Genomic DNA, 16,881 nt, shown 5'->3' on the forward strand with positions numbered 1-16,881 from the left:
TTCTTTCCGAGTGTGATGCTTCTCCAAATCCATGCAGATTTGATTTACTTGTCTTTTATAATTCTGAAGGCATTGTAATTATTGTGAAGAAAAGTCAAAACAATGTATTAAAAACATCACAGGAAATTAAATATGTCTAATGTGAACACAGAATTCTGATCCTATTATAGATGCTCAAAAACTCTGCATGATAGAAATTTAGATATCAGAAACTTAAATCTGTAACATGGCTCTATGGTCTTGAACTGAGCAATCATAATTGTAGTATGTAGTTACATATGTAGTAATATACTCAAATATTTGTGTTTCAGTAATGATTTGTGGGTAAGCTAAATTTAGCTTGTTTCAAATCTGTCAGTATGTATTCATTTGATGATTTTTTTTTCACTTTCATAATTTATTAAAATTTAGATCTTTTCAAGATCATTTTCCAAACAAACTGCAAAACCCTTCAGCCTTACTATATATGGCTTCTCTTAAGACCATAACAGAGAGTAATAAAGATCTTGTCATTCAGAAGTTCACCCTGTGTGGGTAAGCCTCTCGCTGACGTTTGATTGTAAAATCTTGTAGTTGAGCCAGAACCTCAGCTGAGAACCTTTAGATCCAAAGGGTCTCTTAAGAGAGGCTGTTATCAGTAACACTGCAATAGCTTAGGCAGGCTTAGGCAGCTCCCTGCTCAGCCTGATGATTTTTGCAGTGCCTCTCCTTAGCTATCAAACCAGCTTTCCAGTGCCACATGTGTGAATGCCTTCATCTCAAAGAAATACAACAACAACAACAAAAAAAAAAAGACCCAATTATTTTTTGCCAATCGTACTAAAAAAAATGTATTTAGCTGTAAATGCACAAATTAATGCTTGATTTGGTAGGCTTTGATATTGCCAGAATTGACTTAGGAAGGATTTATGATACAGACAAGTCTGAAATGTAATCAGGACTTGCACACCACCTGAAGTTTCTTGAGCGTGATCAAAATTCAAACATGTTAAAGCATTCCTCTCTTATCAAAGACTTCACCTTTTGTACCTCCAAAAATCTAAAATCTTTCTGAAGATCTGAATTTTCGACATGTTTCACCCTCAGGACATTGCTGCTATGTTCTGCAGTAGCAATGGGCTTTCTATAATTATAAGAAATAAATGAGTTTGTAATCTGTGTTGATAAAACATTGTCTGGCTGTCTTTTTTAATACGTTTAATGTTTATTTACTCACACTATTCTGTGAAATTAGGACAGTTGGCTGACATCTGCAACTGATGAGATCCCAGTTGTTACCTTGACACAAGAAGAAATAATAAATGCCTATATTTGGCCTTGGTAGGTAACATAACTTTTAAATATAATTTTCATCTACCTATGTCATCAAAAGGACAACTATTGTAAGGTGTGGATGTGGTCAGTGTGACCAATGGAACACTCAAACTCTTCTTCTTTTTTTTTCTGCTCACACTCCTACCACACTCACTGGAATGGATTTGAAATTGTATCCCCAGAGCCCACAGTTCACTTACTTGGTATCAGTATTCATTACACTGAATCGCTTCATTGTGATCTATTATGTGATTTGTTTCATTATTATGTGTTTCATTAATAGTTTGTAATACTAGCTCCCTTTGATGCCATTTCTGATTTATCAAGTGTAAATAATGCCTTCCTAATCTGTTTTTCTTTACTAAGAGTGGATTCCCTTCTACTGCAGCTGCCTTCCATACTTGAAAATTATTTTCTCTACCTATACAGTGGCCAAATCAGGTTTTGGATTTGCTTCCTGGATCCAGAGCCATGTACACAACTCTCAAACCCTTTCAATAATGGGCTCATCACTGCATAGGGCTTCATTTCAAGAGCATCATGGGTGCTTGCAGCCCACAATACCAGGGCATTGCACTTAGATGAGAAAATGTGAAATACCATATAACTCCCACAAGCTCAGGTCTTGCTTGGAAGACATGCCAGTTAGCATATTTAGCTTGTGACCAGTGCCAAATCCCAAACGTTCTTTTTCCACATGATGTGTGCTGTGTTTGGCACAGAAGTCACTTAATCTCTGTCCCTTGCCAGTGGGATGACTTTTTGAAAAATTTCTGGCCAAATACAGGGACATTACAAAGGCACTTCCTCGTGTGCACTCTGCTGTTCCTACACAGCAAGGGTGCTACCCTGCTTTTTTTCTCCCAACATCCTGCCCTGCCTATGGAGAGCCTGCGCAGATATTGACACTGCTGATGCTTCCATGGGGAACAGAGATGTAGCATGGAAAAGAGACTGCCTGGGTCAACAAGTTATCCAGGAATTTGACACACAAAGGAGTCTTGGAAGGAGCAGTGAGGTAACTCAATCAGCTGGAGCAGGCAAGGCTGTAGTGGAGAGAAGGGTTTGACTTCTACTGCCTCTCTCTGTTGCAACCTGACTAAAGATCTGTGAAAGAAGGCAGGCTAGAAGATTTTGCTGTTTTTTTTATAAAACATTTGATTATGCACTGTAGACAAAGCCTGAAAATATTTATCCTGTAGACCATATCATAGACTCTAAAAATTGAGTCTGAAAAAGTCCATTAGAGTCCAGTTAACTCCATCTTTTTTCCTCATCCACCTCTCCTGGTGTGCTGTTATATGTCTGTTATTAGGTTGATCTAGATGATACATTTCTGACCTTTTAAGCCCTTAAGTGTCTCAGTTTCTTTTGCTGCTGATGTTAAGCGTTTGAAAAAAATATAATCATGTTCTGACTGGCTCATTGGACCATTTAATATTCTCCCAGCCACTCCAAGTACTGTTTTTCTGAAACTCATCATATGTAAGAAAGGATTCCTTTCTTTTAAGTACATATGAGCAGTTGTATTGCACCTATCCATCCTGTAGTTTGTCAGTTGTGGAAATGGTATGAGAATAAGAAAAAAGGAAGTACCAAGTGCTCCTTTGAGTTCCTTTAGACATCTTGGATGAATGTCATCTAGTCCTTCCTTGTTAGTATTTATAAATGTCTTTGATGTCTTTGCAAATATAAAAATCCTCTGCTCACATATCAATCTGAAATTGTCCTTTGCACTTCTCCATGAAAAAAGGCAGTAGACTGGAAAAGTTCATAAAATCCTCTGTACTTAGCAGTGCAAAGTAGTGTCATAACTTCTTGTGCTGTGGCTAAACCTTTTACTTTTACTTGACTGAAACTAATTTTTAAACAGTGAATCAAGAAGGGGAAAGAAAATTGGACTTTTAATTTTCTTTTCAAATTTTTGAAAATTCTCAATTACATCTTACAGTGTCAGAAGGCATGTTAATGTTTCCTTAGGCATTCTAGAAATGCTTTTCCCATTTATCATAAAATGTGATGTGTATGGTTTTTGGGGTTTTTTTGCATGCACAATAGCAGCTAAAGAGTTGTTAGCATTGTAAAAGATTGCAAGCTTGCTTCCTTACTCTGTCTTCTGCTATCATTCCTTATATATTTATGTCTATCTTTGATTATTTATTTAAATACAAGCTATGAAGCAACTTGAAAAGTGACTGATATCCATTTCTAAATAATAAATGTAAATTTAAGAAATCCTGAGTAAAATCTTTAAAGAATCCCAAGAAATAATTTCTTCTTTCATAGGTAATTTAAAAATCCATATGCTATCTTCAAAGCATGGCTATTCTCTGTCTGCCTTAACCTGGAATCTACCTATCTGTCTATCTATCTGGAGTGTACAGTTGAATGTATTTATATGTTTCTAGTGTTTAGACATCCAGAAATATAACAAAACAAACTACAGCCACAGTTCACCATGAAATATAAGTATGTGCCTAAAATGTGTTTGCCTAAACATTAAGGATATAATAATCACTCCTGCTGCTCTGATTTAAAGTCCTCCTTAATTTAAGTATACATCTAAAAACTCCACAACATTGGGTCTCTTCTTTTGAGATCTCATATCTCATGTGGTGTGTGTGTGTGTGTGTGTAAAAAAATAAAAGAATCTAAAGCTAAAGACAGAAATCAATAAATAAAATAATCTAAAGCTAAAGACAGAAACCAATTGCTGTTTATACTTTTAAAAATATACAGTATTTTCATATTAATTTTCTAAACAGCATACTGATTTACAAATGTATTTCTGATTTGTGCTTATGTTAATTTGCTGAAATATTGTCCCAATTGAAAGGAAATGTATCCCCCTTTGCAATGAAATATCTCAGGTATCAGAGCATACAGTGGCATGTGCCTGTTTGAATTAAGCTAGTTGGGCAAAAAGACAAGAAAGTGTTTTAGTACATAAATGTTAAACACAGCCTAGATTACAACTTCCACTGATGCCTGTGTGTATAGTTTAAACATAAATCTAAATGGAGAATACCTGACACCTATGAATGTCTTGTAGAATGGTTCTTACTTGGTGCTCCTAAAGAAATTGATTTCACGTGCATCTGTGCCTGAGGGCGCTGTTTTAACATGGAAAGATAAAGCCAGTTGGATGGAAGGTGTAGGAGTGAGACTATGTCTGAGTGAGTGAATGAGAAAATAAATGTTCATCAGATTGTCCATCAGGTCAAGCCAGTTTTGTGTCAAACACATCTAGACAGAGGGAAGCACAGTGCAGGAGGAGACACTGGGTGCCTTTGGAAAGAAATAATATTAGAAGGTAGTTAGACAAGGGAGAGAGGGAGGGAAGTGGCAGAAGGATAGAAGGAAGGAAGTGGCAGAAGGAAGGAAGGGAAGGAAGGGAAAGAAGGAAAGGGAGGGAGGAAGGGAGGGAGGGAGGGAGGAAGGAAGGAAGGAAGAAGGAAGAAGGAAGGAAGGAGGAAGGAAGGAAGGAAGGAAGGAAGGAAGGAAGGAAGGAAGGAAGGAAGGAAGGAAGGAAGGAAGGAAGGAAGGAAGGAAGGAAGGAAGGAAGGAAGGAAGGAAGGAAGGAAGGAAGGAAGGAAGGAAGGAAGGAAGGAAGGAAGGAAGGAAGGAAGGAAGGAAGGAAGGGAAGGAAGGAAGGAAGACTAGGGAATCCCTTATGACTAAGCACTTCCTTTGTTTCTAAGAGGGGCTGCTCAGGAGCTCTGCTCAGCATTGCAAGCCCTGCCAGGACAGAAGGATTATGCACAACTCCTTCCTGATGCAGAACCACTCCCTAAAGGACTGACTAGAGTAAGAAAGGCAGGCTTTTGTGCCAGAATGCTTCCAGAGGGTGTCAAATCCAGGTACAAAGAGCTTATTCTAATGCTTCTGTTGGTCTGAACTAGAAGAAAGTGCAGAAACTAAAGCATTAACTGCAATTGACAAAAGTACTGCCAAACAAAAGAAAATAGATTTTGGAATCATTTTGAAGGATGCATGCAAGAATTGATTAGACCTGTAGAGTATAATGATATCCTAATGGCAAAAGGAGAGTTATACAAGCAAAAGTTCAAGTGTATTTTGAAAGGGCAGTCTGTACAGCACAGCTAGAGAAGAGATGGAAAAACATCATTGTTAGGATGTGAAGAACTAAAAAATACTTTAGAGTAAAGATAAGAGTATTGGAAGCATGTTTCCTGGACATTTAGGTTTGAGTTGATAATGGTCTACTGAGAAAAAACAGAAGGACATGTACACACACACAAAAAGTATTCTTAAAGTAGACCAAGATTCTAAGGGGCAAAAAGGGAAACGTCTGCAACTCAGAACAAAGCAAAAGCAGTGATACCCATAAAAATGTTTTCTTTAAAGAAAGGAGAAGAAAAGAAAGCCATGAATAAAATCTCTTTCAGAGAAAAACTGACTTTACATGAGAAACGAACATACTTGGTTGTCTGTACTTGGTTTATGAAATATGGATTTATGTCTACGATCTCATTTTTGTCCTTCAATTATATTTTGTAATTAATAATTTCTGAGGTTTAGTAACAACATTGCCTTGCTGAATGCATGCTGGTTTGTACACAGTGTGTATACAAACACTTCTGGCCTTGATACAGCTCCACAGAAGTTACGCCAGTCTAACAGAGAGGAAATTTGGTTCTGTTGTTATTATCATTATTATTATTTGGGATCCTTTTCATTTGTTATCTTTGAAGTGAGAAAACAAACCAGAAGACATTCCTCTTATCAAGTATCAAACAGCTTTTAATTTTTTAGTTTAAATGTTTATCTATTGCACTGCCTTTCTTGTCAGACAGCTATTGTTAATATGAAAATCAGTGTGAAAGAATATTATTTCCCTCTCAAAGCAACAGTAGCTGAATCCAAACAGAGCAAACCTAACCAACCAACAAAAAGAAGCGAGAGGAGAGGAGAGGAGAGGAGAGGAGAGGAGAGGAGAGGAGAGGAGAGGAGAGGAGAGGAGAGGAGAGGAGAGGAGAGGAGAGGAGAGGAGAGGAGAGGAGAGGAGAGGAGAGGAGAGGAGAGGAGAGGAGAGGAGAGGAGAGGAGAGGAGAGGAGAGGAGAGGAGAGGAGAGGAGAGGAGAGGAGAGGAGAGGAGAGGAGAGGAGAGGAGAGGAGAGGAGAGGAGAGGAGAGGAGAGGAGAGGAGAGGAGAGGAGAGGAGAGGAGAGGAGAGGAGAGGAGAGGAGAGGAGAGGAGAGGAGAGGAGAGGAGAGGAGAGGAGAGGAGAGGAGAGGAATGCAAACATATAGGAAAGAAAGTGTAAAACTGTCCCAACACCTCCAACAAATTATCTTGCAAACCAAACACATTTCAGATTTACAGGTCTGAGCCCACCAGGGTGAACTGAAATCTTCCTGGAAGATGGGTCAGCTCCTAGTTCTCTCCTAATTCTGTCCTTTAGTGAAGTGGTTCAGGGCAAATATACCAGAAAATTTGTCTCATCAGGAGCAGGAAGGGGAGGATGTAGGGACACTTGGTCCCTACCTTTTCCAATGGCAAGCAGTGGAGTAGCCTTAAGCAGGCTCCCATGACTTCTGAAGATAACGTACACTGACACTGACACCAATTATGTTCCTAAAAATCTCCTGCATTGCTCAGAGCCACCTTCTGTCCTTTTAGTATGCTGGACCTAGATCTCCTCCATTTTATTCTTTCCTTCTTAAATCTGACACCTTTGAGTTACTCTCTTACCCCACCTGCAGCCCAAGCAATTTAGGTTAGGATTTGAGCTCTAGGAGCACAGTTGTTCCCCTACTGCCACTCCTGTATCACACTATAACCTCCATTATAAGTTTGTGGCATCTTTTAGACCTGTATATGTCAAACAGACTCAATTAAAGTAACCTACAGTGTACACTAAACCATTTTATTGAAGACATAACTACAAGAAGGCTCTGGGGGAACCTTATAGCACCTTCCACTACCTGAATGGGACTACAAGAAAGCTGGAAAGGGACTTTTTATAAGTGCATGTAGTGACAGGACAAGTGGTAATGGCTTCAAACTGACAGAGGGCAGGTTTAGATTAGATGTTAGGGGAAAAAATCCAAAACAATTACTGTGAGGGTGGTGTGGAACCAGAACAGATTGTTCCCCAGAAAAGTTGGGCAGGCCCCATCCCTGGTCGTGTTCAAGGATAGTTTGGATTGGGCTTTGAACAACCCAGTCAAGTGGAAGGTGTCTCTGGCCTCAGCAGGGGATTGGAGTTGAATGTTCTTTAAAGTCTCTTCAAACCCAAACCATGCTACGAAATAGAGTAACACTGAAAACTCTTTGGTTATAAACCACAAACTTGCAGCTAAATTAGCTTTGTCATTAAGCACCTTCTCTGCTCACAAGGTAATCCTGGAACCATAGAATGAATCATAGAACGCTTTGTGTTGAAAGGGACCCTAAGTGAATATATTGTATTATATATAGGTGCTTACTGAATTATTAAAAGATACCTTGAGAAAGAAGCTATTTGTATTACAAGTCTCAGGCAAGAAAGATCATGTAGATTGTAATGAGAATAAAATACAGGGTTCCAAAAGGAAGAGAAATAAAGTGCAGTTATACCATTGTAACAGAGACTGCACAGCAAATGTGTATTATTTAAGAACCATTATGTGACAATGTAATTAAAAGACTCTTGTGGGATAACATGCAAAATAACTAGTCAAATTAGTTTCATGTGTGCTTTTCACCTTCGAAAGTTTGATTTTTGAGCGTTCAGCACTCTGAATACTGTAATTCATGCTGCAGTCTTTTCTTGAAATCTGGGGTATATATCAGCAAAAGCTAATTTCCTAAAGGCAATTTTATACTTACCATGTACATTTAAGAGTTAGAAGGCAGATTTCTCAGCTGTCCAAATGACTTCTTCTGTTTAATTAATGAAGTTAAAGGGACTATATTTAGTCACAGAGCTTAACATAACACTACCCTATCAGTCTCACTGCCATTCCTATTAAGATATTCCAGCAACGTGGTTGAACGAACTCACTGCTCTATTTTAAGAAGGGAGAGGGCAAGCTCAAAAAATATTGCAGAGGTTTAAAAAAAAAAATTAAAAAGGTTAAGAGGTCAATTAGTTGCTCATCCCATATGTCTGAAGATGCAGGAGGACAGAGAGAGCGGATGGGCCAAGGGTGGGCGTTAAATGCACCCACACCCCGCCAGCAGCCCTAGCCCTGTGATTCTCTTGTGACTCTCGGAGGCCGGATGCTGGTGGCCTCCCGTGACCGCGTAGCCGTCGTTCACTTGTGTCCCCAGCCGGGCTCCGAGGGCGACGGCGGGCGAGGGCAGCCCGGGGGAGTCTGTGTTCCGCGGCGGAGGGCGGCGCCGGCTCCACCCGGGACTGCTGCTCCCGACCTCAGCTGCTCCCCCCGCCCCGAGCTGGGAACTGCCGGCGGAGCCAGCTCTGCTGCCGAAACACCCGGCTGAGCTCCGAGGAGCGACCGCGCTCTGTGAGCAGCCTAGGCTGCGAGGAAAGGGGCGGGGAGCGGTGAAAGGCGTCGTGAGTTCGCCTGGAGAATTTTACGCCCAAAATACGATTTCTCCAGGTGGCGGAATAAAACGGTGTCTCCTCACCTTCCCCCGAACGCCTCTGAGGCAGCGTGAGTCACGGCACAACCCGAGAACTGCATCTCGCAACAGCGTTTCACAAAGTTAGGGGAGCGTCGGCAGCGCTTCCTACGGGACGGCCGGGACAGCGGCCGCCGCCCCGCGCGGGACCCGCCGTGCCGGGCGCTCAGCGCGGCTCCGCCGTGCGGGCCGGTCCCGCTGCGCGCCTCGGGCGGCACGGCAGGGCATCGCCGCCTGGAGCTGCCCCCAATCACCGCGCTGGGGCGGCAGCAGCGGCGGCTCCCCCCAGCCCGAGAATGCCCGCTCGCAAGGAGAAGCCCAGGGGGGACCCCCGCCCTCCTGGCCACCCCGTCCGCACCCGCTCGCGTTCCGCCACTCCATCCCCGCGCCGGCGGGGCAGACGCTTCCAAACTGTTCGGAGGACACCGGAAATCGGCAGCGGAGCCCGCGACAGCGCCGCGACCCCCTGCTCCCGCAGCCCCGGCCCCGGGGGGAGCCGGCCACACCCCACCTCTCCCCGCCGAACCGCTCGCTCGCCGCCGCCGTGCCCACCTCCACGGGCCGGGCAGCAGAGACACCGCGTCCCCCCCGCCGCCGCAGGGCCGCGCTCCGCACCCTCGGGGCAGCGCCGCGCCCTCCCCTCCCGGCCGCCGAGCGCCCCCTTCCCCGCCCCTGCGCCAGTGCCGGTGCCGGTGCCGGGCGGGGGGCGGTGGCAGCGAGGGAAGAGGGATGAGGTCATCCTCTTTCCCGGCGTCAGTCAGTTGGGTGGTGGCGGCGGCGGGTGCGGGCGGAGGCGGGCGGGGAGGCGGGTGCGGGATGCGCTGCTCCGGGCAGCGCAGCCCTGCCTGCTCCCGGCTCGAGCAGAGAGCGGCGGCGGCGGCGGCCCCGGCACCGCCGGCCCCCGCGGAGGCGGCGGCGGGGCGGGCGGGCTGAGCGCGGCTCCCCGCAGACAGGCGGCGCTGCGGAAGCGGCCGCCGCGGAGGAGCCGCCCGCGGGCGCGCAGCCCGGCGCGGAGCGGGGACAGGGGACGCGGGGAGCGGCGGGTCCGCGGCGGCGGAGGGCGGGAGGCAGGAGTCAGGAGGCGGAGGAGGAGGAGCAGGAGGAGGCGCGGGATAAAGGAGCCCTCGCTGCTCCCGCTCGCTCTCCAGCGGGGCTAAGGGAGGCATCATGGCCGCGAAGTCGGACGGGCGGCGGAAGATGAAGAAGGGCGGCGAGGTGGCGTTCACGCCGCTGCAGAACTCTGAGCACTCGGGCTCCGTGCAGGCGCTGGCCCCAGGGCTGCCCGCCGGCGCCGGGCCGGGCGGCGGCAGCGACGACGATGAGGCGCCCGGGGGCGGGTGCTGCAGCGGCGGCGGCGGCGGGGACGGCTCGGGCGGCGGCTCCCGGTGCTGCTGCTGCTGCTGCAGCGGCGGCAGAGGAGGAGACGGCGGAGGGGGCGGTGGCGGGGGCTCCCGGGGCTCGGGCGGGGGCTCGTCCTCCTTGTGCCTGCGGCTGGGCAGGGAGCAGCGGCGCTACTCGCTGTGGGACTGCCTCTGGATCCTGGCCGCCCTGGCCGTGTACTTCGCGGACGTGGGCACCGACATCTGGCTGGCGGTCGACTACTACCTGCGGGGCCAGCGCTGGTGGTTCGGGCTCACCCTATTCTTCGTGCTGCTGGGCTCCCTCTCCGTGCAGGTCTTCAGCTTCCGCTGGTTCGCGCACGACTTCAGCACCGAGGACAGCGCCGCCGCCGCCGCCGCCGCCGGGCACTGCCCCGCCGCCGAGAGCAAGCTGCTGGTGAGCAGCGGCTCCGCGGCCGCGGACATCGACGCCGCTCGCCCCAGCACGCCGCAGAGACAGGCGTCCACCGCCAGCAAGGGCAACGCCACCAACAGCAGCAGCAACAGCAGCAGCAACGCCGCCGGCAGCGGCGCCGCCGGTCCCCGCGCTGGCGGCGGCCGGTCCGCGTCCTGCGCCTTCTGCATCTGGCTCCTGCAGTCGCTCGTCCACATCCTGCAGCTGGGGCAGGTCTGGAGGTGAGGAGCAGGGCGAGGGCGGTGCGAGGACCGGGGCTTGAGCCGCTGGCCGCGGGGGAGCACGCCCGGCCTCGGGCGGGACTGCGCCCGGCGAGCGGCCGCCTGCCCCCCCTCGGGGTCCCTCTTGGGGACCGCGCGCCTCGGCACGCCGGGCCATCGGGGTGATGGGCTCCCGCAGGGCTGACCTGTCGCGAGGTGCCGAGGGGAGTCCCGCCGGGTCCCGGAGCGTCCTGTGCTGCACAGGTGACCGCCCCGGGAGGCGCCCGGCTGCCTCCAACCCGCGCAGAGCCAGGTGCCCAGAACCTCCTGGGAAACCTGCGCCGGACGCTCGGTAAAATTAGGGAACCGGTGGGGAAAAGTGGACATACCCCGGTAATGCACATCTCCTGGTCCCCTCACGTGCGGCCAGCACACCGTTGCCGCCAGCAGGGAACTTCACTGTCAGTGAGGAGTTACTTTCCCGTAGCGTCCTGATGCCGTGTTTTGAGATTTATGTATACATATGCTGCGAACAGTCATCTCCTTGCTATGCATATCCATTTTCTATATATGTGGTGTATTAAAGGAATGTCTTCTAAATCAAAGTTTTGAGTAGCAGTTCTCAAAACCATCTGCAAGCGACGTGCTGTGCATTATGGAAAGGATGTGCTGAAGTGCGTTGGGAAAGGCACTTGCTGGAAAAGGAGATGACATCATAGTTTTCAAAAGTAAAGTTTTCCTTCAGTTTTAGCAAATTTCTGGGAAAGATTCATATGGAGGCTGAATGCCCTGCAAATACATTTAGTGCTACCTAAAAAGTGCAGAGTTCAGAAGGCATAGTGGATAGAGATGTAAAACTTTCACATAAAATTTTGGAAGATAGATACTGTGTTGAGGAAGGTCACGCAGTAGGGCAAGTGCACTAAAGCAACAGTGGAAAATACCTTTTATGTTTCTTGTCTGATGAATGGAAAGAAATTATGTCATCCTTCTGTTTTGGAAACACTTGGGACTTTTCACAACTACTTCATTAGGGAGTTTAATTTGCGGTTACTGTAAACTTCTAATTGCTGGTACTTTTAATATCTGTCTCATCCTTTTGGGCAAAGTCTGTCTTTTGCTCTGTCAGCACAGTATCCAGTACAGGTCAGTTCTGCTTGTGGCCCTTAAGCATCAAGGAGTCCAAGTGCTGCTAGATAGTTGACCAAAGATCTTGGAATGCCACAACTAAGTACCTTTTGCTTTCCAGATTATTTGGTTCATTGTAACAAATTAAATTTTTTAAACTTGTGGAACTAACTTAAAGTTACAGGTGTGCTCATATTAACAATGACATGGCTTGAAAGGGAAGCAGAATTTTGAACAAAAAGTGATGCGTTGTTTCAAATCTTGAATGCTTGTATGCTCCTTTATCTTCTACTTTCAGAGCTGTTTAACACATGTTAAGTCTAGGACTTTCTGAATGTGATGGGTTTTGTGTAATGTTTAGTCCCCACCCTGCAGAGGTAGAAAAGTAAGTACAGTGGCTTCAATTGTACTTAGAAATTCATGTTGATATTCATACATCTAGAAGTCAAACAATGTGGATCATGCTGAGTGATAGAGGAGAGAGTTTTACAAGGTCTGGTGTCATGACTCTGAATTGGAGAACACAAAGAGCAGGGAGTGCTGTGGGTGGAGCAGGGTGGGATCCAATACTGTACAGCACTTCTGTCAGATGGGGTGTCTGGGATTTAGAGCTCTTCAGCTGCTTGCTTTTTGATGAAGCACAGTGTCTTTTAACATAAGATTTCCTCCTTGCAAAAACACCTACTCCTCTGTATTTAAAGCTAGATGAGTCTCTTTTGATCATATGTAGCTTTTCTTCATGTTTTATGTGCAGCAGTGTAAGACTACCAGAATATTAAACTGATAAGGCATGTTAGGACATTATTTATGATTTAGCCTGTTACACTTTTTTTCTTTTTTTCAGTGAAACAGAGCCATCAAATTTCCTGTCTGTCAGTAACTTTGTAGCATTTATTTGCAGTTTTCCACAAACTTAGAAATAATATGATCAGCAGCATGGAGTGTTTCATATCAGCACTTTATAATTGATTAAAGTGGCTCCATTTTAATTCCCTACATATATTCCTGATTAGGGAGAGCCTTTGGAGAGATCTACAGCTAATAATCAGCCTCAAAGAGAAGAGGTCACATCGCACCCTCAGAAACTTTGTACATAAGCATGGTGTCAGAACTAACATGATCTGTAGAAATTTTCTGGAAACAGTATCTCTAATCAGACACTTAATAGTCCAGAACTTCTACTCTGCAGCGTAACATTGGTACTGCCTTGAGCAAATAGCTCAAGCTGTTTAGGCTGAAAGATGATCTAAAGTGTTTTCCAGTTGCCTGTGTTTGGAGATTTAAGTCCTTCTTTGACACAGCTGAACAGACCATGCTGGCTGTGTGAGCACCACAGGTGAACACGTGCTGGGGTCACCATCCCAACAGGTGACAAAACCTGTTACCCTTTGTTCTGTGCCTCTCATTATGTTTCTTCTTAGCCTTCAGATTTTTCCTTTTTTTATTTCTTTTGCCCCTGGTTAAAGCTCTCCTGTAACTACATTTAAATTTTCTGTTACTTATTGCACTGAATCTCCCACAAGTGAAAATGACAGTAATATGTCTCTCATTTCTCTATCAGGGAATGAGAAGAAAATTTGCTTGTGCCTGATTCTCTAGCTACTAAAAAATCTGTTTTCATGTGGTATTTCTTCTGTCTCCTCTTAAAATTAAGTGAATCCTGAGGTCTTCAATTTCCCTTTATTTGTCCCATTGCCAAAGATTTTGGGGGCAATGGTGTTAACTGCTTATTTAAGGAAGCCATGCTGAGGAAAGAGCAGTAAAACTGACACTCCCAGTGCTCTTAATATGCTTGAATTAAATAAAAAATTTGTAAAAATGTGTTTTTAGTGATTAATTCTGTCAGAATGACTTTTAACAATTTCATAGCTTTTCCTCTGAGATTAATTTTTTGTTTACAAACATACTGAAAGCCAGATCATTGAAAATTATTATGTGTTAATTTTAACTAAAATGTGCTAATGGGAAATGAATGAGGTCTTTAATGTGGAATGGAACAATTCTAGAAGTAGGCAATCTAAAATTACTAAAACAGTTTTTATTCCTTGAGTGTGAAAAAGGGGAACTGCAGGAGCAGTTAAGCTGCCAATCTGTTCTGAATAAAAATAATAATTTTTTTTTTCTTTTGAAATTGGTGTAACTTTCCCCCAAAAAAACTTTGGAATATCAAATGGCTCCTTTTTAAAGAATATATATATATATTTTTTTTTTTTTTCCTCTGGGGTTTGGCTGTTCATGGACTTCCTGATAGCAGTGGCCACCTGTTAAAATTCCAGTGAAGTCTCTGAGGATCTGCTTGCCACAGCAGAGTGCAGGAACTAGGCATTTGTTGGCAGCTAATTTCATGGTGAAATGTCATCACTGATGAGATTCTGCCTTCAGAGACAGACACAGATAGGTTTCCTTATCCATACTTCCAGGGCTTTTTACCAATATTTGGCCATGGAAACTACACTATGGAGCCCTCTTCTCCCAAGCAGGTGCTGTGAGAGACCTGTCTTATGATTAGTAGACTCTGGGGCGTACAAGGAGGATGTAATACACAGGATGTTTCTATCCCATTGAAAGGAAAAAATGAAAGTAGATGCTTTAATTTAGAGTCTGTAAGGACCTCTGAGAGGTATATGGGCCAGTAGGATTCAGATCAACTGTTGCCCTTTGAGGCTGGCCTGAGAATGTGTAACCACTGCCCTTGAGCATCCCTTTGATTCACTAAACTTCACAGGCTTAGCCACGACTTTCAGATTTGCTGTGGATGGCAGGACTTGGTGACTGGATGTAAGAGATCAGAGCATTCATCTGACATCTCTGGAGCTGGTTCATTTCCTTAAAAAAAATTTCGGGCTGAGGTTCCTTTGGTCTGGTAGGGTTCAGATAGCCATGCTCCTGAAGCTGGGTAAAGGGATCAGACAGCCCTGTGAGGAGTGTGGGTTGTGGGAAATTGGGTGAACAAGAGGAGGTGACTGGAGGACTTGCTGGTGCCTGTCTCGTGGTGTCTGGATAGCAAGAAGTAGCTCCCTGAGACAGCTCCTGTGCCTTGCAGCAGGGTGGTGTGAGGAGGCTGCCTTGGTGCTTGGAGTGCTTGGGAGTTCCCACTGTGTCTGTTATTTTGTCTGAAAAGCTGCAGTCAAAGTGCCTGAAAGGGAACTGTCAAGTTTCTGTAGCTAACAAGGCCAGAGGAAGGGTGAATCATTGAAAAAATGAGGACTGGAAATTACCCTGGAAAATTATTTCTGGATAGCTGAAGCAATACTGAGATGATTAAGTATATCCCACTCAACAGAGTGAGGGGGTTTGACTGAGACTTCCCAGCTCTATGGGAAACCACCCAGAGAAGGAGGAGGTCACACCAAGTTACTTGTCCTTGCTGGTGGCATTGTCCAAGACAGGTGACTGTTCCTAAGTGGATCCTGTTCCCTGACAAGTGATAGTATGGATTGGCTGTATCTGTTTATATGTAGTACTAAGAAGCCATTATTTTCCTCATCCTTCCTGGTTGTTATTTGGAAAAAAAAGGAGTTGGAGCAAGGTTGCAAAGGTGATGTTGGATTCTGAGACCAGGGTGAGTTATAATTTCTCTGGTGCCCCGTGGAAATGATTTTCACAGGTCTGGATCATCTGCCAAAGAAATGTCATTGCTTATGCTCATAAGATTCACTTCTGCAATAACTTGACACTTTTCTTAGAAGTTAAAAAAAAAAAAAAAAAATTAAAAAAAAAAAAAAAAAGAGGAAAAAGGGCGTCTGCTCTGCATGTGAGAAATCCTGACAACTTCTTCAGGCACTCACCATTGAGCATGACTGACGCCCTAAACTGGAAGTCCCAGCAAAGTAGCTCAAGTTAAGAAAAACATCATCAGTCTTAGCTCAACTCCAAACTTAAATAGGTTCACTTCTTTTCACACTTTTGATCTACATAGTAGTTTTTGACACTTTTGTTCAGATGCAGTTCAGGAGTTTGGTGTAGTTATGTGGTCAATAATTCCAGCTGCCATTGGACTTCACACTAAGATGTGATAATATCTCAATCTGACACCAGTTTTTCTCACTGTTTTGAAATCTGTCAGATAATTTGTCACATGGAGTCCAAATTTATGAATCATAACCATTTCCTAGACAAGATTATTGCATATCCTCCCCATCTGTCTCTTAGTGTAGCAAAATGCTGCCACTCAGCAGTGCCATATTTCTTTTATTGAGTTACTGCAGGGCTTGAGTTAAAATCCTACTGACTAACTATTTTGCTTGCTGTGTCTTTAGGTCTCGGGAAAGGTTATGGGCTGTCAGAAACAGGAAATAAAGTTGTGGGTTTTTTCCCTCAGCAGGATTAGAAGGGCAGCCCACCCTGCAAGTGGCCTGACCACATTTAAACTTTTGTTAATATATTCATCAGAATAAATATTCAAAATTTTTGACTCTTTTCATTCCCTTTTTTCTTTTTCTTTATTTTTTGTTCTCTTTTCTAAAGATAGTGGTATGCTGATGAAGTCTGTGCCTTTCATTTTTTTTTGAAACACAGGAGTGAAGCTTTACTATGTTCTTAAAAATCTCTTACAAGTCTGCATACAAATCAGATTTGGTATTCAGTTTATTCTAATAACCTTAGCTATGTGTAAAAGATGCTGATGTACTTTAGAAGAAAGATACTGTTCTTTAATAATTAACAAGCATTCCCTCTGTAGAGAATATTCATCAGTTACATAAGTTTTCAGATTTTTCAAAGGACTGCTTAAGCACTGATTTCTGATCACACAACTGGCTTAGTAGGAAAACTTGTATTTTATACACAGAATGCTTTCTAGAAACTTATATATGGGAAGAATTTATATTTACCTTTTTCCAAGAGTGGAAGAATTA

The 16,881-nt window shown here is 44.8% G+C and overlaps 1 protein-coding gene across 1 annotated transcript in view; it reads left to right on the plus strand.

Moving 5' to 3' along the window:
• The first annotated feature begins 10,070 nt into the window (after nucleotides 1–10,070).
• The window catches only part of XKR4 (XK related 4), a 212,381-nt gene continuing 205,570 nt past the window's right edge, over nucleotides 10,071–16,881 (plus strand). The window contains exon 1 of the mRNA XM_059855349.1: nucleotides 10,071–10,918. Within this exon, the coding sequence (XP_059711332.1) occupies nucleotides 10,071–10,918 (848 nt within the window). The remainder of the gene's footprint in view (nucleotides 10,919–16,881) is intronic.

This window comes from Haemorhous mexicanus, chromosome 1 (genome assembly GCF_027477595.1).
Source record: "Haemorhous mexicanus isolate bHaeMex1 chromosome 1, bHaeMex1.pri, whole genome shotgun sequence".
NCBI lineage: Eukaryota > Metazoa > Chordata > Aves > Passeriformes > Fringillidae > Haemorhous > Haemorhous mexicanus.